This window comes from Dromiciops gliroides, chromosome 1 (assembly GCF_019393635.1).
Source record: "Dromiciops gliroides isolate mDroGli1 chromosome 1, mDroGli1.pri, whole genome shotgun sequence".
NCBI classification, from domain to species: Eukaryota; Metazoa; Chordata; class Mammalia; order Microbiotheria; family Microbiotheriidae; genus Dromiciops; species Dromiciops gliroides.
In genome coordinates this window covers 147,273,882-147,296,443 of record NC_057861.1, presented here as the reverse complement: position 1 = coordinate 147,296,443, position 22,562 = coordinate 147,273,882, and the positions used below count along the sequence as shown (strand labels likewise).

General features: G+C 36.5%; 1 protein-coding gene across 1 annotated transcript in view; it reads right to left on the bottom strand.

The window, feature by feature from the left end:
* Positions 1-2,213: 2,213 nt before the first annotated feature.
* The window catches only part of CFAP418 (cilia and flagella associated protein 418), a 34,948-nt gene continuing 14,599 nt past the window's right edge, over positions 2,214-22,562 (bottom strand). The window contains exons 5-6 of the mRNA XM_043978125.1: positions 10,989-11,084; positions 2,214-4,520 (exon numbers count right to left, since the gene is read on the bottom strand). Coding sequence (XP_043834060.1) covers positions 4,361-4,520; positions 10,989-11,084 — 256 coding nt within the window. The 3' untranslated portion in view covers positions 2,214-4,360. The remainder of the gene's footprint in view (positions 4,521-10,988; positions 11,085-22,562) is intronic.

Sequence of the window (22,562 nt, the reverse complement as noted above, 5' to 3'; positions counted from 1 at the left end):
TTCCTCCTCCCACTAGTCCGCGTCACTTCCTGAAGCCTGGTCTTGCCCTCAAAGACCTTTGCTTCATGGGCAGAACTCTTCTACAGTAAGTCTCCAGCAGGTGGCGTCATTCCAATCGTTACAAAAGTGAGGCAACTGGGGTTAAGTAACTTGCCCAGGGTCACACAGCTAGTAAGTGTTAAGTGTCTGAGGCCAGATTTGAACTCAGGTACACCTGACTCCGGGGCTGGTGCTCTATCCATTGCGCCACCTAGCTGCCCCACCTTTGTATTTCTTAGTGTTTAGCCCAGTTCCCTGTAAATATTAAATGCCTATTCAATGTCTGTTGAAATGAACCCTTCCTTACATCTTGGGCTTTACTTCTCTGGTAGGAGGAAAGGAATAATGGTCTCCTCTCAGTAGAATGCAACCGCCACATCAGCATCATTCAAATTATACTCCTCTGGATCTGTTTGAGGACTCAGGTCTCAGTCCCCCTTCCTTCTGACAGACAGATCATGTGGTTCAAGTAGCCCTGACCTGGTCTCAACTAGGTGCTGTTCTCTGGGGCTGTGTCTATCTAAAAGGAATGTCCCTGTGTCACCTCCCCATTAGCTAAGAACTCAAAGAACAATTATGGAAATTAGGGCAAAGAATACTTCGTTTCAGGGGCAGCTAGGTGGTGCAGTGGATAAAGCACCAGCCCTGGATTCAGGAGGACCTGAGTTCAAGTCTGACCTGAGACACTTGATACTTACTAGAGGTATGACCCTGAGCAAGTCACTCATCATTGTCCCGCAAAAAAAAAAAAAAAAATACTGCATTCTGATTAGCTAGCTTTTGCACTTAAAATTGTAACCCTTAAGTAATCAGCCAATGATGAGCAAGGGGAGGGTTCATTTCACGTTAAGGACTAGGGATTAAGAAGGGGCCTTCGAGCCCCCGTGCTTTGCACTTGCTCACTGTAGCACTTATTTGCAAGTGTCCATTCTCTTGAAAATGAAAATAAACAAGCCTTCGGACAAAAACAGAAGAGACTTGCAAGCTAATTCTCCTTAGAGCTACAGATTTCGGGTGGTGGTGAGTTTGTGTTTTTTGAGGCAAAGCTAGCTCTTTGGAGCTGGCTGGGCTGGAGGCAGGTTTGGGGTGCCTGGAGCCTTTTGACCCCAGAGATTTAGATTCTTTCTCATTGTCCCTGGCTCTATTAACCTCACTTGTGTTTTAAATTTGTTCCATTAATAAAACCTGTTTTATGTTTTTGAAAGAGGCTGTTTCTTTTCTTACCCCAATATTAAGGCGAGCTGCCCAATTAACTCTTCCCATACTAAATTTGGCCCTTACAGACATCTAGGATTCTGTCATCTAGGCCCCTAAGGAAGGGAAGTGGGATGATCTAAATTCATTCTCTCACCTCTGACTGATTCTAAGATCTGGGTGAGGTCCATTGAAATCAGCATTCAGAGCCTAGTGAATACTAACATTACAAGAGTGTTTCTTCCATTAGTACTTGCCTCCTTTGCATACTTGAGTGCTTTGTACACATAGACACGTTTAATATACATATATGTGTATGTATATAATGCGTTTGCATAGCCATGACTTCTTATACAGTGATTTTCCTAACCTGCTTTTGCTTAGGCCAGCAAACCAATATGGTTTAGTGGGAAGCCTACCAGACTCTTAAATAAGTCCTGAAGTGGGGTCCCAGCTCTTCTATCTATTTACTCTTTTTTTTTTTTTTTTTGTGGGGCAATGGGGGTTAAGTGGCTTGCCCAGGGTCACCCAGCTAGTAAGTGTCAAGTGTGGGGTAGCTAGATGGCGAGGTGGATAAAGCACCGGCCCTGGAGTCAGGAGGACCTGAGTTCAAATACGGCCTCAGACACTTAATACTTACTGGCTGTATGACCCTGGGCAAGTCACTTAACCCCAATTGCCTCACAGGAAAAAAAAAAAGTGTCAAGTGTCTGAGGCTGGATTTGAACTCAGGTCCTCCTGAATCCAGGGTCAGTGCTTTATCCACTATGCCACCTAACTGTCCCCCATCTCTTTACTCTTTATTCTGTGATCGGTCACTTGATTTCCCTGGGCTTCAGTTATCTTATTTGCAAAAAAGGGGGATTGGATTTTTTTTTAAGAATTGATAAATATTTAAAATTTTCTAATCTAGTCAAGTAGGTATTATGCACACTTCACACCCCTCTCCCCATGCAAACAAACATAAGGTGCACTTCAAATTGACTCTCACAGTACTATCTTTATTGAATAATATAGAAAACATGAACACAACACATTATGATACTTATTTTTGATGTCTTACTGAGGCAGGCTGAAGATCGAGTACACAAAATGAGGTGACTGGGCACCTTTTTTTTTGGACAAGCTACACATTAGGCAAAGATAGAAAAGATTCTAAAATTTAGTAAATATTTTGGTAGGACATTTGGAAACAGTTTAAAATCTATTAGGTTTTTTTCCCCCTAAGATCTGGAGAAATTGTAATTTTCTTTTATATTGATACTAAAAGTCACATTTTAATCAGATTATAACCTCTAATAAAATATCAATCTATATATAAATATAATACTTTATCCACATTTTAGATACAAAATGGTGCAGTACTAAAAAGCTTATAAATGAGAACTCAAAACTATTTTCCTGACATTGGCATATTAATTAATTTGCTGAATGTCAATATTATGTTGGGTCACTAAAGGCACAGGGCAGGTATACTGAACTAGTGGAAACAAACAAAAAAAGAAAATGAGGCCTCTAAAATGGGAACAAAATAGCTTTTTCAAATAAAATTTCAGTAAAAGAAATTTCTATCATGGCTTAAAACACCCTGTAACAGAGGCTATATTGATACCTTTAAAATCAACATATCTAATAGGTCTAACATCACCAATCCTTGTTATGTGTGCTAGAGTTTGCTAATTTGCAGAATAGTGACTTTACTGGGTTTTCTTTTTGGCAAATATATTCATAATAATTTGTTTAGTTTTAAGTAATTTTCAAGCAATAAAAAGTCACTATAGAAAAAGCCTTTTAAAAAACCTGTAGATTGAATGTTTCATCATATTTTCAATATGGATATATGCTAGCTTTATTAACAGGGTAAGCTGATCATTTTGCACATCATTGTGATGACCGGGAAAAGATTTTGTGATCAGATGCATCTTTTTCTTCTACAAAGAGAGCAAGGATAACATGAAAGATAATCCTGTTTTTTCCAGTGTGCCTTGAGCTAGTTAAGTGGTCCCTTTGCTTCGATTATAAAGCATATTAGAAAATTCCTAGATTTTCTAAGTTTGGTCTAATACTTTGCTTCAGCTAACAGCTATGGTAGGAGGGATTATGAGAGATCACTCTATGATAACAGATGTTGCTTTATTAGCTCCCTTTTCAATTCTATTCTCTACCCCACAACTGAAAAACAACCTACTGGTAAATTCAAGGTGACCTAAGGTCTACTCTGTACTTACTTCCTGCTGCATGTCAAATGCTATAAAGCACCTATAAAATGAAAACAATGGCATCCATATGCCATCATTGCATTTATGTATTATGTATATATGGTTCTTGAATATTTATGGTTTTTGGTTCTCCGAAAATTCTCACACTGAAACAATCATGTATAAGTAAAATGGGCCATCAAAGGATGTTTTTCTGATAATATATGGAGAATGTGAAGGTGACTAGGATGACTAGAGATATGCCAAAAATGGGTAAACCTATTTTGAGAATTCTGTAAAATGTCTCCAGAGTTCACAGTCATTCTGTGGTTTCTGCTACATCTTCTTATGGTCTTTGGCAACACTAGATTGGATAGATATGGACGATACTGATGCACATATATTTTACGGTGAGGGGCTTTTTTGTGTGCGATGGTCAGCATTTCTTTAATTTCTACATATATAAATCATATTTACATTAGATACCACTAGATTATATTACTGTGGAACTCAAAATTTAGCATGTAACTGGGGAGAAAATAAAATATATATTAAAAACGACTTCATAAATATTTGATGCTGGAAGAACACCATGTGGCCTAAAAAGAGAAAGGAGGGCAAACATCAGGGTCTCAAGAAATGGGGAGAGTTTAACTGGTGATTTTGCTTATTATAGGCAGTACTCACACATATTATTAGTAAGGAGAAAAGAATGATTCTGAAGTATTAAGGCCTGAATGATTATCTTTCCTAGCCCAGTGGACTTTGGAAATTTGTAAAATTTACTCAGTCAAATAATTCTACTCTCTTCTGTGAAGAGGCACAAATGATAGCAATTGTCGACCTTGCTTCACTATACAATCGTTCCAGAGTCAGCTCCCATAAAAGATGGCCTTTCCACAAAAAACTGGCTGGAAGGTGAGCAAACTTCACTCGTTATGTTTACCACAAACCCATCGAAGTTGCTGATCAGTTCGGAGGTCAGTGAGCTCTTCTACATCTCTCCAACTACACTGGCAAGCATAGGCCCGTGTCCCTTTCCGCTTTGTCATCTTTGTTTTCAACTTGTTGAATTCAGGCATGTTGTTCCTACAGTAAAATATGCAGCTTTTAACTTTATGGTTCTGTTTAGGACTTTCAATATTGGTAATAACTAATGATCATTAAGAAAAAGAAGAAATTATAACACTTGTAATTCTCTAACTTTTTTTTTTTTCCGGGGCAATGAGGGTTAAGTGACTTGCCCAGGGTCACACAGCTAGTAAGTGTCAAGTGTCTGAGGCCAGATTTGAACTCAGGTCTTTCTGAATCCAGGGCTGGTGTTTCATCTACTGTGCCACCTAGCTGCCCCCCAATTCCCCAACTTTTAAGGTGACTTTTAGGAAATACAAGACAAAAAAGAAAAAGAATAAAACTGCCCAAATGAAACTCCCCACTCTACTGTCTCCAACAAAAGCAGATAGAGTTGTTCTGATTCCTGCTCTACACCTTCAATGGTCTTTAGAACATGAGGCAAATCCTCCAGTTCTCTTTGCTAGTCAGAAGATGGATATCTTGACACAATGGAGAGATTTCATTATCAGTGGGGTGACAGGATACAAAAGAAGGCACCAATGCCCTTCTGTCTCTGGCATATTTCTGAATGTACAAAGGGACCAATGTTGGAACTGAAGAGAATATGGGTCCCTAGATCTTCCTTTGGATGAACTCATTGTGGGGTTATTTCTCAAGATAGGGCAGATTTGGGGGTACCTTGGGGTAAAAGGAGGTACATCTACATATTAAGCTGGTATAGTACTTTTTCATGTGTGTCAGGCATTCATTCAGCTTACACACACATACACACACAGACACAATCAGTATCTGTGATTTCAGCAGAATGGGGAACTTCTGGTGAAGAAATTCACTCTACTAATGTAAACCCACAACTTCTTTGTAACTCAATCTCAGAAAGTTATCTGGTACATGGGGATGTTAAGTGGTTTTCATAGTCACAAAGTTATAATATATCAGAGGGAGGACTTTAATATAAGTCTTCCTTACTCCAGTGCTGGTCTTCAATTCATTCTGCCAAAATGCTTTTTATTTAACAGCATAACTATATATTCTAGAATGCTTTTAATTAGGTTAAAATAATTAAATCAACGACAGTGATTACCCTAGAAAGTTGCCAATGACCAATAGCATTAAAAAAGTTATTGTATTTTAATCTGAGCTCATCATTTATGATTTTCACAATAAACTGGAGATAATTTATACAAATATCCTACAACAGAAAAAAAATTCCTAGTGATATCAAAAGGAAAAGTAAAACGAATAAAAACTTTAAAAGGACATATAGCATCATATACATCATTTGCTGCTTACCTTGTTGTGCGACGCAAATATAATGTGCCCTCTGGTGGCCAAATGGGCACTATACTTACTAAATGTATTGTATAGTAAATGGCATTTTAGATCAGATTTGAAGGAAAAGACTGGTTAAAGACGTCCTTTAGTCAATTTTCTCTCTCTCTCTCTCTATGTGTGTGTATATATATATATATATATATGAATCAACATTTTTATAAGCATTACTATGTTTAATATGTATTTGAAATAGTAGGGAGCTAAGAAACAGAATAAAGGCAATCAATCAAAAAATTTTTTAATTTGCCAATCTTCAATAAAAGGACCACCCAAATATTTCTTCCCGAGGAAGTATATCCCTTAGTTGGGCCTTTTTTTTGGGAGGGGAGTGGAAGGTATGAATCTGTGATTTCATCAGTGTGGGGGACTCTGGACATGGAAGACTCCCTGTATTAATAATACCAACTGGCAATGTCTGGAACTTACAGTCGGCTAAGAGTTGCCTAGGACAGTGAGAGGTTGAGCAGTTTACTCATCTTACAGTCTCACAGCTAAAAGGTGTCAGAGGCAGGACTCAAACCTAGGTGTTCCTGATCCCTGAGATGAAGCTGTGGGCACTAGGACATGCAGACTCATATGTGGTCCCTTGTTTTGTCACGCAGCAGTATAGCTGAGCACACAATTTAAAAACAAGCTATGTGTCATTTACATGCCTTTTCTTCACAAGGCAAACAAAACTAACTTCCCAGTGCTTCAACATAGCTGAAAACAAATGATTACAAAACATTCTGTCATATGTAAATACCAATATGCCTGGCAACATGAAACACATTTATAAGAACCTCAGTACACTAATCAGACTAATTCTTTAGTTGCCTTGTGTATGGATCTCTCAAGTGAGCATGTAGTATACATCTGAAGTGCAAGAAAGGAGCCAGCACAATGCTAGGCACATAGGAGGTGCTCAATGGTAATTCAGCTATAATAAATCCTGTATCACTCAGTGTTCTGTTAACCAGGACACCATATGGACCAGCCCTTCCACTTGCCTGTAATGGCACAACACCTGATATTCATTATGACTCAGGGGCACTACATGAGCTTTAAGTGCCCAAAGTATCATAAAAAAAGAGTAAGTGACATTGATTTAGTCTTGGTGGTAAGTATATCTTACTGGATTTTAGGGTTTTAAAAAATAATTTATAATTACTGAATGGTATATGTTGCTTCTTATGTTAATACTTCAAAAGATTTCAATGGGATAGCTACTCCCTCTGCTGGTATAGGTCATGTCCTTTCTATAACTTAGTAGATGGTGTTTATAAAGGCTTAAAAAATTTAATGACTGGTTGCCAACTTGCTGGAGATAAACTCTCTGAGATGCATTTTGTGGCTGGACCTGTATTTTCTGATAGAGCTTACTCTTGACTGGCACAATTTTCAAGAACTTAGGTTACCCTCCATATATCAAGTGGAGGTATAATTTACATAGCACATTTTATACTTTATAAAGTACTTTCATATGTATGAGCTCATTATATAGTAAATATTAATCAGAAGTCACTGGATGAAAGAGTTTGGTATAGTAAGAAAAGTCAAAATGAACATAAAGCGTAACAAAAATCTCCATGAGTCAGGTTTCCTAACCTCTGGATTATGGGGTGAGCTTGTGTAAGCCACAGAATGATAGGACTTTAAGACCTTAAAGGGACCTCAGCATCCAGTCTCTACCCAAATCATGAATCCCATCCATAATGTCTCCAGTAAGTGCCCATGCAGCTTTTTCCCAAAGACTTTCTGTGATGGGGCACTTAGTACTCACACCTACACAGCACACTCCACTTTTAGTGAGAAAGTCTGTCCTTATGTTCTTCTGTAATGTCCACCCATTGCTCTTCTCCAGAAGCAAGGACATACATGACATATCCTTCTTCCAGATGACAATGATTCAAATATCTGAATGCTCCCCCGGGTATCTGAAAATCAGGACTTTTGGCTGTTTCCAGCCCAACAACCCTTTCTTCTTCAAGTCCCTCCTAAGTCTTCCCTTCTTCAGATGAAACATTTCCAGTTTCTTCAGCTGATCTGTGTATGGCACGGATTCAATTCTCCTTACTATCTTGACTATCTCACTCTGAATACACTTCAGCTTGTTCACATCCCTTCTAAAATATGGTGCCCAGAATTGGACACAGTCCTTCTCTGTGCTCTGACCAAGGCAAGAAATACTACCTACTCTGCTTGGAACACTGTATTCTATTAATGTAGCATTAGTTCTTTGGATTGCTACGTCACAGCTGACTAATAATAAGACTCTAGTTCGTTAGAAACTCCCATGTTTTTCATCTGAGCTAATTTCTAGTCACATTTCGTAACTTGTGCAACTGATTAAGGTGAAGGACTTCAGATTTACCCTTATTAAATTACTTTTTTTTTTGGCTCACCATTTCAGCCTCTCAAAATGTTTTACGATTCCAGTTCCTTCATCCAGTGTACTAATTATCCCTCCTAGCTTCAGGCCATTTGATAAGTACATCATCCATGCCTTCATTCAAGTCATTGATCAAAATGCTGAACAGAATACAACTTAGAACGGAGCAATGGGATATTTTACTGGAAACTTCTTTTTGAGCTGACAAATCTATTAATAAAAACTTTCTGGGTCCAGTCAACCAGTGCCTGATGTACCCATCTACTATACCATCTAGTTTACATTAGCTCCACTATGTCTATAAGAAACTCTGCCTAATGTCTTGTTGAAATTCAGATATATGTGTTCATGGTATGTTGCCTAATATATCAATCTAGTAATACCTTCAAAAAAAGGAAATAAAGTTATTCTGCTATGACTTGTTTTTAATGAATGCATATTGGCTCTTAGAGATACTTAACTTACTCCTTTTCCAGTTGCTCAGAAATCATCTCTTTGTTTATTCTGGAATTTTACCAGGAATTTTAGTAAAGACACTGGCCTGTAGCCTAAAGTGTCTACTACCCCTCGCTCCTGTTTGAAAATCAAGACATTTGTCTGTTTCTAGTTCCTTAGCCCTCTCCCATCTGTCACATTTCCTCAAAGATCACTGACAGCAGTTCAATAATCATAACCACAAATTCTTCAGTACTTTATGACACATTTCAGGGAAGCACGGTGACTTGGGTTCACTAAGGACAGTTAATACTCTCTTACTATCTCCTTATCTTGGGTTTCAATTTCCTGTTCCATTTTTCTGTCTTTCCAAGTCCAGAGATTATTTTTTATGGTAAGGAAAACAAAAGCAAAATAGTAATTGGGTTCTATCTTTTCTGTCATCAATAATCACCTTCCTACCTACGCTGTAAGTAGGGGTTCTACTCCTTTTATTTGATCTCCTTTTTCGGCAAAAAAGGGTAATTTTAACTGTCTCTAATGTGTAACACAAACTCTAGCTCAAATTGGGGTTTATCTTTCTTGAGACTCTTTGTACTTGTATTCATACTGAATTACTTGACTTTGCTTCCATCTCTCTAGTACATGTTCTTTTAAAATAGGAGTTTGTCAGTAAGATCCCCTTTAAGCCATTCCAACCCTTTCTTCCTCATCAAAATTAGCAGAGATGGTGTCATCAAAATTTTCTTCTGGAAAGCTTTCCATCCCTCTTGAGCCAAGTTCCTTTTTATAGCCTCAGATCATGGAATCCTCCCTATCTCTGAACTCTTTGAAATCTGTACTCCCTAAATCTAGAATTCAACATCAGACTGAGCCCAGTATTTCCCTCCTTTTCTCTCACATACACTAAGATAGCACCATCACTGCCTCCCAAGGTTCTTGTCTTCTCTAGCTCAGCAATGAGTTCTTCCTTAATTGTCTGAATCAGGTAAAGGATAGCAATACACCTTGTGGCTTCCTCCACCTTCTGAAAGATGAAATTATCATCAAGATAAGTCCAGAATGTATTATCTTTTTTTTTCTTTTAGTTGACAGAGAGTTCTAGCAAACATTTGCTGATAGCTGAACATGCTCCCTTGACTTTCTGCCTACCTTCGCCACAATCACAATTAGATTTATTCAGCCTCTATGCCAGCTTTGGGATCTGTCTCACTACTGTAAACTCATTGCTCCAGCTAGTTGGGTGGCTTATTGTACATTTCCACCACCAATTTGCTCTGTTGCTTCTTCTTTTGATCCTCACTCAAATGCTCTATTGTGCCTCCTTCCTCCCTTAATTCTGGGAACTTCCACACTTGTGAATATTTTCTTGATGTATAATATTCCTATACTACCTTCCTTGTACTTAATGATCCTCTTGAACAATATATCTTTCCACTGCCCTGTTATAGTCAAGAGTTATATCTCACCAAGTTTCAGGGATACTACTGGAGAGAAACTTTTTGGAGATTTATGTGATGACCTGAAAGTAGTGATGACAGTGAGTCTTGGACAAGAGAATGTCTTCCTTCTTTATTCTCATGATAATGGTACTACATAGTAGGATTACGCAAATGTGCAAAACTGGCCTTATACTTGGAATTTACATAAGCAAGTACTACTGTTCAAAGTGCAGTTTCTATGTGCTTGCCTTTTTTGAAATGTTTTCTAAGTGAGTCTACTATTGTGCACAGTGCCTGGCACATAGTAGGGACTTAATAAATGTTTACTGATTGATTGATTAAAAGCCCAAAAGGCCAATGACTACAACCTACCAAGTCATTATTAGAATAAAGCAATCTTGCACAAACTTTAGGCTTATGTTAGTTTAAAGAATTATATTAAGGCTAAGGGAAGAAGTCATATGGTGGGAAAAGTTTTTAATCTTCTACAATTCTAGAGGGTTTATTGTATTAAGCTTAACAAGTAGTTGGAGAGAATTCAAAGGTATGGTATAGTGAATTCTGACTAAAAAGTTATTTTTAGGGTCATATGCCTGATAGATAAGACTTACTTATTTAAAAATTCACTTGGTACTTCAGTAACTAAACTCCCAGGATGACAACCAAGACAATATGCCATATACTAGATATTACTCTGTAATAAACAGTGTTTTAGCAAGATTCCAAGAGGGAAAAAAAGCACTTGAGCAATAATAATAATAATTGTGTCTTATGTCTACATAAACACTAAATGAAGAATTTGTTCACTTTATGACTGAAAGATTGTAAAGCAGAACAAGAAATATCAAACTATACTGGACAAACTTTTCAAAGATAGTATTGAGACTTTTTGGAACATACCTGAAAAATAGATAATCACAGGATTTATCCCACATGTAGTCATCAAAGCTTAATACACGGAAATCACAAGCTGTGCATCGCAACTGGTCACATGTTCTAGTCAAAGAGATCGCAGATTCATTAAAATGTTAGTTGGTGGGATGTGACTCATAATTGGACTGTAGTTACATAAGGATACTTTATAGTAATAATAGATGATATTTTAATTTCATTGAATAGTACTTTAAGGTTTATTTTAACTTAATTATTTAATTTGGATCCTCAAATTAAAACAGAATTGTTTCTGTAATGTACGTACTATTATATATTATTAGGTCAAATTTTCAGATGAGTAAAATAAGGTTAAGTGACATGCCCTTAGTCGTAAGTATTGGAAGCTGGCTTTGAACCCAGGCCTTTTCGGGACCCCAAGTCTTACTCTGATACCCTATATCTATAATGTTAACTGTCATTAATACTCCTATTATTCTTGGTGCCTTTTAAATTTCTACCAGAAATATCCCCCCAATTCTCTGTAGAACTAAATTTCACAGAATTTCAGAATTGGAAAAAACCTCAGTCCACATCTAATCCAGCCCATACCTGAAAAAAATTTCCCTGTACAATATATCCAGCAAGTGTTCATGAATGATCTACTAATTGGAATTTATTGAATTAGTAGATCCTTAGGGTAGCCAGACAATAATGCCCTGATGCCCTCTAGCAAGATGCTTTCTAGCAAAGTACGTGCAGAGACAGTTCATTCCATTTTGGATAGGTCTAGTTCTTAGGAAAATATTTCCTTATGTAAAATGTAAATCTGCCCTTTTTCAGCTCCTACTTATTGTCCCTTGTCCTGCCCTCGGGGGCTAAAGCGATCAAGTCAAATTTCTCTTCTAAGTGATAGCCCTTCAAATACTAGAAGTCAGACATGGATGTCTGTCTTCTCTTCTCTAGACCAAACACCTCCATTTCCTTAAAGCAAACTTCACACGACAGGGATTCTAGGCCTTTCACTACCCTAGTTTTTCTTCTCTGGACACTCTCTGGTTTATTAGTCCTTTCTAAAATGTGAACAGAACATGGTATTTGAGATAAGATCTATCTAACAGGAAGAGAGAATAGCTGAACTATCACTTTTTTTATTTCTTGAAGTTATGCCTCATTGGATCTCATTAACTTTTCTAGCTGGCAAGAGGCAGTAGATATTCCAACTATAGATGGTGTGAGCTTGACTTTGATTCCTGGCCAAAAAAAATTTTTTTTTTTTTGGTGAGGCAATTGGGGTTAAGTGACGTGCCCAGGGTCACACAGCCAGTAAGTGTTAAGTGTCTGAGGCTGGATTTGAACTCAGGTCCTCCTGACTTCAGGGTCAGTGCTCTATCCACTGCACCACCTAGCTGCCCCCTTGTTTGTTTTTGTTAAAGGGAGAACCTGTGGGCATTTAGAAAAGGTTATGCCTACTGAGAGCTAATCTGACTGTAATCAAGTCAAGAACAAGTCAAGCTGGGCATTTTTGATAGGGCTTCTAGACTGCTAGAGATGGAGAATGTTAGATTTCTGCAAATTATCTGATAAAAGTCTTATTTTCCTTGCAGACATGATGGAGAAGTAAGAGCTGAATGTTAGAATAGTTAGGTAGATTTGGAATAGGTTGAATGACTGGACCCACTTGAGTAGTTAGTGACTCCAAGTGGTCAGTCAGTCAACTAATAAGCATTGTGACTTACTCAGTGCCAAGTAGTGTGCTAAATGCTGGGGATACAAAGAAAGGCAAAACTGTTCTTGCCATCAAGGAACTTGGATTCTGATGGCGGGAGGGGAGACAAACATGAAAATTAATAGGTATGTCACAAGATACATAGAGAGTAGATGTAATCTTGGTGAGAAGGGCATTAACAGTTAGCGTTGGGGAGGAAAGCGGGCTAAAAGAGGTGGGCTTTGAGCTGAATATTAAAAAAAGTCCAGGAAACCAAGAGGTGGAGGTGAGGAGAGAGATCATTCCGGGCATGGGAACAATCAATACAAAGAGATGGAAGACAAGAGTGTTGTGTGTTTAAGGACCAGCAAGCAAGCCAATGTGACTGGATCACAGAGTGTATGGAGGGGAGTGAAGTGTCAGAAAACTGGAAAGGCAGGATGAGGCCAATGGAGGACTTCTGAGTTTGATACTGGAGGTACGAGTGAGCTGGTAGATTTTTCTAAGTGGGAATTGAACAGAAATCTGTATGTGGCTCTGTTCTCTTTAACATTTTTAGTAATGATTCAGTCAAGGGCATAGATAACATGCTTATAAAATCTGTAAGAAAATTCAAAGTTGGGAAGACTAGCTAATATAACGTATGGCAAAAAAAGTTCTTGCGTTGTGGTACATTGGTCCAAATATAATAAGCTGGTATTTAGTAGGACCAAATGTAAAGTATGACATTTGAGTTACAAGATGGGGAGGCATTGACAGTATAGTTTATTATTATTATTTCTTAATTCTGGTAATTTTACTGCACTGTAATCTCTACACATAATCAGTGTGAAATGGTTGGCAAAGGAAAAGGCAGCTGTTCTTAGGCACTAAGACCAAATCAGAGCCCTTAAAGTGAGAAGTGTGATTGGAGGTGGTGGGAGGAGACCAGATTATATGAGGGCTGGATGAAAGAACTGGAGATGTTTAAAAGCCTGAAAAAGGGGCAGCTAGGTGGCGCAGTGGATAGAGCACTGGCCCTGGAGTCAGGAGTACCTGAGTTCAAATCTAGCCTCAGACACTTAACACTTACTAGCTGTGTGACCTTGGGCAAGTCACTTAACCCCAACTGCCTCACTAAAAAAAAAAAAAAAAAGCCTGAAAAAGAGCTGGCTGTCCTGAAGTGTTTGAAAGGCAAAATGTGTAAAATGGATTAGAAATATACTGATTGGTTCCATCAAATAGGTAATTTGTGACATTTTTTCTGACAAAAGTGTCTCAATGTGGAATGGGCTACTTTAAGTGGTAATGAGTTCTCCATTATTTGAGATTATTAAAAACAGATTAAATCACCATTATCTGGGATATTTTAGAGGAATTTCCCATTTAGCTATGGGTTAAACTAAGTAAAATTTGAAATCCCTTCAAATTCTGAAATTTTGTTGATTCCCAGCATTTATAAATAATGCTCTTTAATTTCCAATTAAGGACTCAAATCAAGTTTTAAGAATTTGCAGCTTAAATGTCTTCTTTAGGAAAATGAAAAGAAACATAAATAGATGAAAAATGAAATCATAAGCTTAACATGTGTGTGTGGTTCCTCATGGGAATACATGGAATGTTTGTAAAGGATCTTGATTATCCTGCTGAATTTCACCTCAAGGTACCTTCAATGAAAGTGCATTTAAGTGCTTAAATTTTTTTCTTAAAAAAATTTCCTTTTCCTGAGGAAATTCTCCTGTTTATTCTAAAACCCAGCCATTTCTAGCTCTGGTTTTGCAACATCTAAAGGGTATGTGAAGAAATTCTCAAAACAAAATTAGTGTTAATTAACTTAGGAAAAAGAAATATTGTATTAGCCACATAGTACTTTTAGAAGTGGATGCTGGGGGTGGCTAGGTGGCACAGTGGATTAAAGCACCGGCCCTGGATTTAGGAGTACCTGAGTTCAAATCTGGCCTCAGACACTTGGCACTTACTAGTCACTTAACCTCCATTGCCCGACCAAAAAAAAAAAAACCAAACAAAAAACCAAACAAAACCAATGCCAAATTAGTAGGATAAAAACAAGAAAATACAGAGTGAAATTAAAAGAAGTGGATGCTTTGTGGCAAAAATCAATCAAATTATACTGTATTGAAAATACAGAAAGAGTTTGGATTCCCTGTTGTGAACATTGAATTTAAATTTAAACACTTTCTGAGAAAAATGTAATTTATCCAATCATTTTAAATTACACAGAGAAAGAACATCCTAATACCCCAATTTTATTTTTAACATTTAAAACCTTAAAAACTTAAAAAAAATAATTTGTTTACACTTGAAAAACTCAAGAGGTGGGTTAAACTTGAAAATTTATTTAAGAATAAGTACTTTATATCTAAAAATATTCACTTAGACATAGCAAAAACGATTTTAATTTACATGCTGTTCATGCAGAGTTCTCTATCTCTTATCAGACTGTTAGCAATTTACCAAGATGTATTCATGCATAAAAAAATCCAACACAATTATATTAGTGCAAAGTTAGATTGAAATTCTGAATGAACAAGTCGAGAAATGCAAAATTATGGTTCCCAAAGCTACTGTAACTTGTCTTCTTTCACATATGTAGTTTATTACATGGCTGTACAGAGTGTTAACTTTAATGCCTTAATACATATGTGCAATTTGGCTGAATTATAGCTGTTGTGGGAACCATAACTCCGAATTTCCTGACATTTTGTATGTGTAAAATCTCAACCATAATGTTGAATACAGCTTTTGAATTTAATTTAAAATATAGTAGTTTATTCAAATCTATTCACACTACCACATTTTCCTACAAACACTATCCTCAGAGAAAAATAAAACCAACTTGCAGTTAAGAAATCATTCTGTTGCTGTGATTTCTATGATTCACTCTATTAGATCATAATTAATACCAGTCCATGGAATAATCCACCCTTGCAAGTAGTTTAAAAAAATCATTAGCCTCACTGAAATTCTACTTGGCTTGAAGTCTCGGCATGAGTTTCATACACACTAATCCCATCTCTACTCCTTTTAACCATCTCCTTCTACTGCTCCATCAACTGGCTAAAAATAACATAACATGGTACACTATAGCTATGTATGTTTGTGTTTCATGCCCTGGACAGACGGAAAATCCATGAGAACGTAACTGTGCAAGAACTGTCTTATCTAACCTTTGTATTTTCCATAGCACCTACTGGAATTCTTTGAGTATAGCAGGTGTTTAATAAATCTGTTGAATGTTGAATGCTATGGAGACATGACTAACACATAAGACAAAGAACAGATACAATGAAGACATGTAAGTAAAAACTAATAGAGGTGAACTGAAATATGCCTGTAAGTGCAAAGGAGATGCCACAGTGACTGGAATGACCTGATTTGGGGTGAATGTGTCAGGGAGGAAGAAGTTCTTAGCAGGAGAAGGATGACTATGTCTGGTCAAGGAGGCTAATTTCCTATTTGGAACTACATGTTACTAACTACTCAGGAGTAAAAAAAGAACTAAATAAATGTTGGTGATAGCAAATGTTTTCCTGGAGAATCCAAATCAGATTAGAAGATGGGATAATAGAAGAAATGGCAGGATAACCTGATAGTGGTCACCTCCTGATAAATGTAGTGTTAACATATATTATTGATTTCTGCTTTAAGGAGATTATCCTTATTGCTATGAGTAGGCTGGATTGGGACAAATAAATGTCACTTTACAGTGTCTCTGAATCCATTAAGATGACTGATAAAAGGACGGAGTTGGGATCTAATGAGTCACAACATACCTCTTCTTTTTTAAAAAATAAGTTTTTATTGTTATCTTCTGTTTCTTATACCATCATAGTTATCAACATATATTAAATGCCTATTACGTACCAAGTACTCTGCTAAATCCTAGGAATACAAAAAGAAGCAAAAGACAGTCTCTGCCCTCTAGGAGCTTACAATCTAATTGGGGAGACAATATAAAATAGTAAAACTGATCAATACATTGAGTCTGAAAACATGTGCAATGTTTAACAACTGTGGACTTCTCACTTCTATGAAGGGATGGATTAGGGTTGCCCTCTCATATCTCTTAAATTGAGTCCTTAAATTTTGTTACAATTTTTTACTTTTTTTTGGGGTGGGGTGGGGTGGGGCAATGAGGGTTAAGTGACTTGCCCAGGGTCATACAGCTAGTAAGTATCAAGTGCTTGAGGTCAGATTTGAACTCAGGTCCTCTTGAATCCAGGGCTAGTGCTCTATCCACTGCACCACCTAGCTGCCACCATTACATTTACTTTTGACTTTTTTGGTGTCTTGCTCTTTCCATTTACATTGTTTAGTTAATGTTCATAATATTTTCTTGGCTCTGCTTTCTCCAGTCTGCATCAGATCATGTAGATCTTTCTAACCTTCTCTGTATTCATCACATACATAATTTCTCATAGCATAGTAATACTGCTTTACATCCCTGTACTACAATTTGTTTATCCATTACCCAACTGATGAACATTGAATTTGTTCCCAATTTTTAGCTGTCACAAAAAGTGCTGCTATAAATATTCTGGTGTAGATAGGGGCTTTCTTCTTATTGATGGCTTCCTTGGGTTATGGATTGGAGTCGCTGGTTCAAAGGGTTTGGACATTTTAGTCACTTTATTTGTGTGATTCTAAATTGCTTTCCAAAATGGTTGTACCATTTCACAACTTAACCAATGATATATTGGTATTCCTATTATCATTAATGTATCCATTATCATTCCACGACCCTTCCAACATTGATTGCCTTTTTGGGGGTCATTTTTGCCAAATTATACAGTGTGAGGTTAAACTTCAGCATTGTTTTGATTTGCATTTCTCTTATTATTAGCTATTTGGAGCATTTTCTCATGTGGATGTGAATACTTGACCGTTCTTTTAAGAATGTTTGTTGGGACAGCTAGGTGGTGCAGTTGATAAAACATTGGCCCTGGATTCAGGAAGATCTGAGTTCAAGTGTGACTTGAGACACTTTACACTTAGTAGCTGTGTGACCCTGGGCAAGTCATTTAACCCTCATTGCTCCAAAAAACAAAAAAACAAAACCAAAGAATGTTTGTTCAAGCTAACTTTGACTACTACATATTGGGTAGTGGCTAATACTCATAGATTCATTGTTTATGTATATTGTATACCAAACTCTTATCATAGAAATGTGATACAAAGATTTCTTCCCCCATTCACCACTTCGTTTTTATCCTAGATGCATGAATGTTGTCAGTATAGAAACTTTTTAGTTGAATCAAAATTATCTATTTTTATGTTTTGCAATTAATTACCTTTATCTTTTTGTTTAAGACTATTGCTATCCCAAACTGTGAGAAATGTTTCTCTTGGGTTTTTTTTTTTTTTTGGTAATATGGATCTTTCTATAATATTAAAGTCATGTATCCATTCAGAATGAATTGTGGAGTGTGGTGTAAGGTGTTGGCCTAAGATTAATTTCTGCCAGACTGCTTTCCAGTTTCCCCAGGAGGTTTGTTTGTTTGTTTTTAAATTAAAGAGATCAAATAAGGAGTTTTTTCCGTAGGTAATTTGTTTTCTACTTTATCAAATACTGTGTTACTGAGTTCTTTCTATTGTTTCTGATTATCCTCCATGTTTATTCCATTGATCTATCTCTATTTTTTAAACAAGAGCAGTTGGTGTTGATGACAGCTGCTTTATTTTCAATATAGTTTGAGGTCTGAAAGTGCTATTCCCTCTGTCCCTTCTTTTTATATCCCTTGACATTCTAGATCTTTTTTTTTTCCCAAATGGATTATTACATTTATCTAAATAGTATTTCCATGGTAGTTTGATTGACATACCATCAAAAATATAAATTAATTTTGGTAATATTGTCATTTTTATTATATTGGCATGGCCTAGTCATTAGCACTATTTCAGTTATTTAAGTTTTTCTTTCTTTAAGCAGCACTTTGTAATTGCATTTATACAAGTCTGTTGTGTTTGGGGAGGTTGATCCCCAGATATTTTATACATTCTGTAGTTATAATGGTTTATATACTTTTTTCTATTGTTGCTTCTTGTGTTTTTATTATATATAGAAATACTGTTGATTTTTGAGGATTTTGTAGTCTGTGATTATGCTGAACCCATCAGTTGTCTCATTATCTGTGCTGATTCCCTAGGATTTTCGAAGTAAGCTACTATATCAGCAAATAAGGATAATTTCATCTATCTTTACCTCTCTTTATGCCTTTAATTTCTTTCTCTGGCCTAATTGTTATTGCTAGAATTTTCAGAATTATATTAAATAACAGTAGGCAGAGTGGGCATTCTTTCTTTGCGCTTATATTTACTGGAAAATGTTCTAGTGTATCTCCATTGCATATGCTTGTGTTTGGTTTTAGATGTTTTTAAACAAGGTTCCTCTCTATACTTATACTCTATAGGGGTTTAATATGATCATGTTGATTCTTTTCCTAATACTGAACCATCCTTGAATCCCTCATGTAAATCCCGTTTGGTCATAATGAATAATTGCCTGGACAAACTGCTTTGAATGTTTGACAGGATTTTGTTAAATATTGTTGAGTCAGTGTACATTAATGGTATCAACATAATTTTCTTTATGAGTTTTAGCTTTCCCTAGTTTAAGTCTTAGGATTCTGTTAGTCTCATAAAAGGATTTTGGTAGGATGCATTCCTTCTCAATTTTTGAGAATAATTTGTGAAGTATGGGTATTGTTCTCTGTAAGTTTGATACAATCATCCTGTGACTCCTTCATAACCAGAAAGTTTTTTCTTTGGTAGTTACTTTATAACTAGGTCTATTTCCTTTTCTGAGACTGGGTTATCTTTTACCTGTTTTCTAAGAGTTTAGGCATTTTATGTGTCTGAAAGTATTACTCTATTTCTTTTGTGTTCTCACTTTTATTAATATATAACTGCATAATATATTCTGAATATTCTTTTTCTTTTGCTGTGATTTCACTTTGCTCAATTTCTATTTTGATTTTCTGCTCTTTTTAATCAGATTAGTGGTCTTATTGAGGAACCAGTTTTAGTACTAAATGTTATTTTTATTTTTTCCAATTTATCTATTTCTCTTATAACTTTAAATATCTCTTCTTTTGGGCTTATTTTTGATTTCTTGGTTAATTTAAAAATGAATATCCAGTTAATCAATCTTCACTATTTTGTTAAAGTGTTTTTAAGGATATGATCTTTCTCCCTGATGACTGCGTTAAGTTTTATCCTAGAAATTTTCGTATGATGTTTCACCATTTAAATTTTCTATACATGGTAACTGTTTCTTTGATTTGTTCGACCCAATAATTATTTGGGATTTCATTGTTAAATCTCCATTTGGGCCTGTATCTTTTGTTTGTGGTACCTAAACTAACTGCTATCTTTATTGCATGTTTTCTATAGGATATGGTGACTATATCTGCCTTTTTACATTTGTTTGAAATATCTCTGTTCCCTAGCACATGGTCAATTTGTTAAAGTTACATGTGGTGATGAGAAATATATATATATATATATATATATTCATTTGCTGTCTCATTTAGAAGATACCTTAAGTTTTTATTATTTAAAAAATTTTATTTTTTCCAATTACATGTAAAAACAATTAATATTCATATTTTAAAAATTCTAAGCTCCACATTTTCTCTCACTCCCCTTCTCTCTCTTTGAGAAGGCAAGCAATTTGATATAGATTATGCATATGTAGCCATGAAAGGAGGTTCCATTACTGGCCAAGTGGTGATAGAAAACAGAGCAAAAAAAAAAATCAAGAAATATAAAGTAAAGAAAGCATGCTTTGATCTGCATTCAGACTCTATCAATTCTTTCTCTGGAGGTGGATAGCATTTTTCACCATAAGTCCTTTGGAATTGTTTGGGATCACTGTATTGCTGAGAATAGCCACGTCATTCATGGTTGATCATAGTACAATATTGCAGTTCTACTCACTTCATCATAAGTTTTTTTTTTTGGTGGGGCAATTGGGGTTAAGTGACTTGCCCAGGGTCACACAGCTAGTAAGTGTCAAGTGTCTGAGGCCGGATTTGAACTCAGGTCCTCCTGAATCCAAGGCCAGTGCTTTATCCACTGTGCCACCTAGCTGCCCCCCCATCATAAGTTTTTAAACTCTAATTTCTCCAGCAGTTTATTCAGTCACACATTTCGCCTTTTGTTTATTACTTACTGACAACTGAGGGAAAAATATTGAGTATCCTGCCACTATGACATTACTGTCCATGTCTTCTTGTAGGCTCAGATGTTGTCCTTTATGAATTTGGAGGCTAAGGCATTTGGAGCTTATTGGTTTACTGTCTATGGCTCTTTTCAGAGTGATACAATTTCTTTGTTTATCCTTTTTAGTTTTTGAATATTTGTGTTTGCTTTGTCAGATAGCAGTGCCTGATTGTAATGCCTAATTTTTTGGATTCATTTGATGTATAGTCAATTATTTTTTTCCATCCTCAGTTTTATTTTGTGTATGTCTTTGTTTTCTAAATGTTATTTCTTAAAAGCAACAGATTGTAAGGTTTTGTTTTCTTATCTAATCTGTCATTTTGAGATTTTTTATTGGATTGTTTAATACATTTGCCATTAAAATTACGAGTTAGGTTTATATTTTCCTTCATTTGTGTCTAATATTTTTTTCAAGTTGTGAATTTTCCCTCCTCTGCTGTAAACACAGTACTTTGTGTGTTAAATTACTTTATATTATTATTTTTAAGGTGGTCCTATTATGGCTGCCTCTCTTCCCCTCATCCCTGATCTCTTCCTCTCATTTGTTACCCATTTCCCTTGGTGGTTTTTTTTTTTTCCTTCTGCTTTTATCTGGTCATAGAATCTCCCCCTCCCCCCAGTTAGTCAAGTAGACTCATCCTTCATCTCTTCACTTGTTTCACTTGTTTATTAGTTTTTTAAAGTTAATATTTTCACATCCTTTCCAAGAATGTTTTCTTATTCTCTTTATTATCCATCCTCTCTTTCTAGATACTCTAAACTCTCATTCTCTGATTATGACCTCTATAAACGTCCAATCAAAAGCTCCAAAATATCCATTGTAGGCTTTTCCCTCTAGGAGGTTCTTGCCATTGTCCTGTAGATTTTGTCCCATACATTCCCCCTTTTCACTGTGTCTCACCCCCAGAATAATGTCAATTATTGCAGATGTCAGAGAAGACACTAATTCTCCCTGTGTTCCAGATTATGCAGTCCATCACTGATCTATCTATCCCTTTTTCCCTCGTTACCTTTTTTCTCCATTTGCCTCAAAATCTTCTGTGTCCATGCTTTTCCTTTTTTTTTTTTGGTGAGGCAATTGGGGTTAAGTGACTTGCCTAGGGTCACACAGCTAGTAAGTGTCAGGTGTCTGAGGTCGGATTTGAACTCAGGTCTTCCTGAATTCAGGGCTAGTGCTTTATCCACTGTGACACCTAGCTGCCCTGTCCATGCTTTTCCAATGCCCTTGGTGCCAGATACTCTTACGAGTTCCAACTTCTCTTACAAGTGGACTTTTCAAACACCAAATTCCCTAGGCTGTATCAAGTACAAGGTGCCCCAGCTTACTTCATAGACCATCTCTTCGTTTATCAGTGGAACCCATTCCCATCATCAAAGCAAAGTTTCCTTCTTCCTTTTTCAATCCTCCCCATCTCCTCTTTACCCACTCCCCTGTAAGCTCTTTTCTTTCTGAGACCATAGGGTCACTTTCCCCTCACTGCTAGGCCTAGATTTGACTCTGGGACATCACACATTCCTTTCTGCTTCCCCTTCCTCAATCCCCCACGTACTCTCCTATATAGTAAGGCAATCCCACAAACTAAACAAAAGAATCCACAATGATTCACCAGTAGGAGCACCACCATAATGCTCTAGGGCCTACCTTTTCAGTGTTACCCTCCACAGGAATTCCA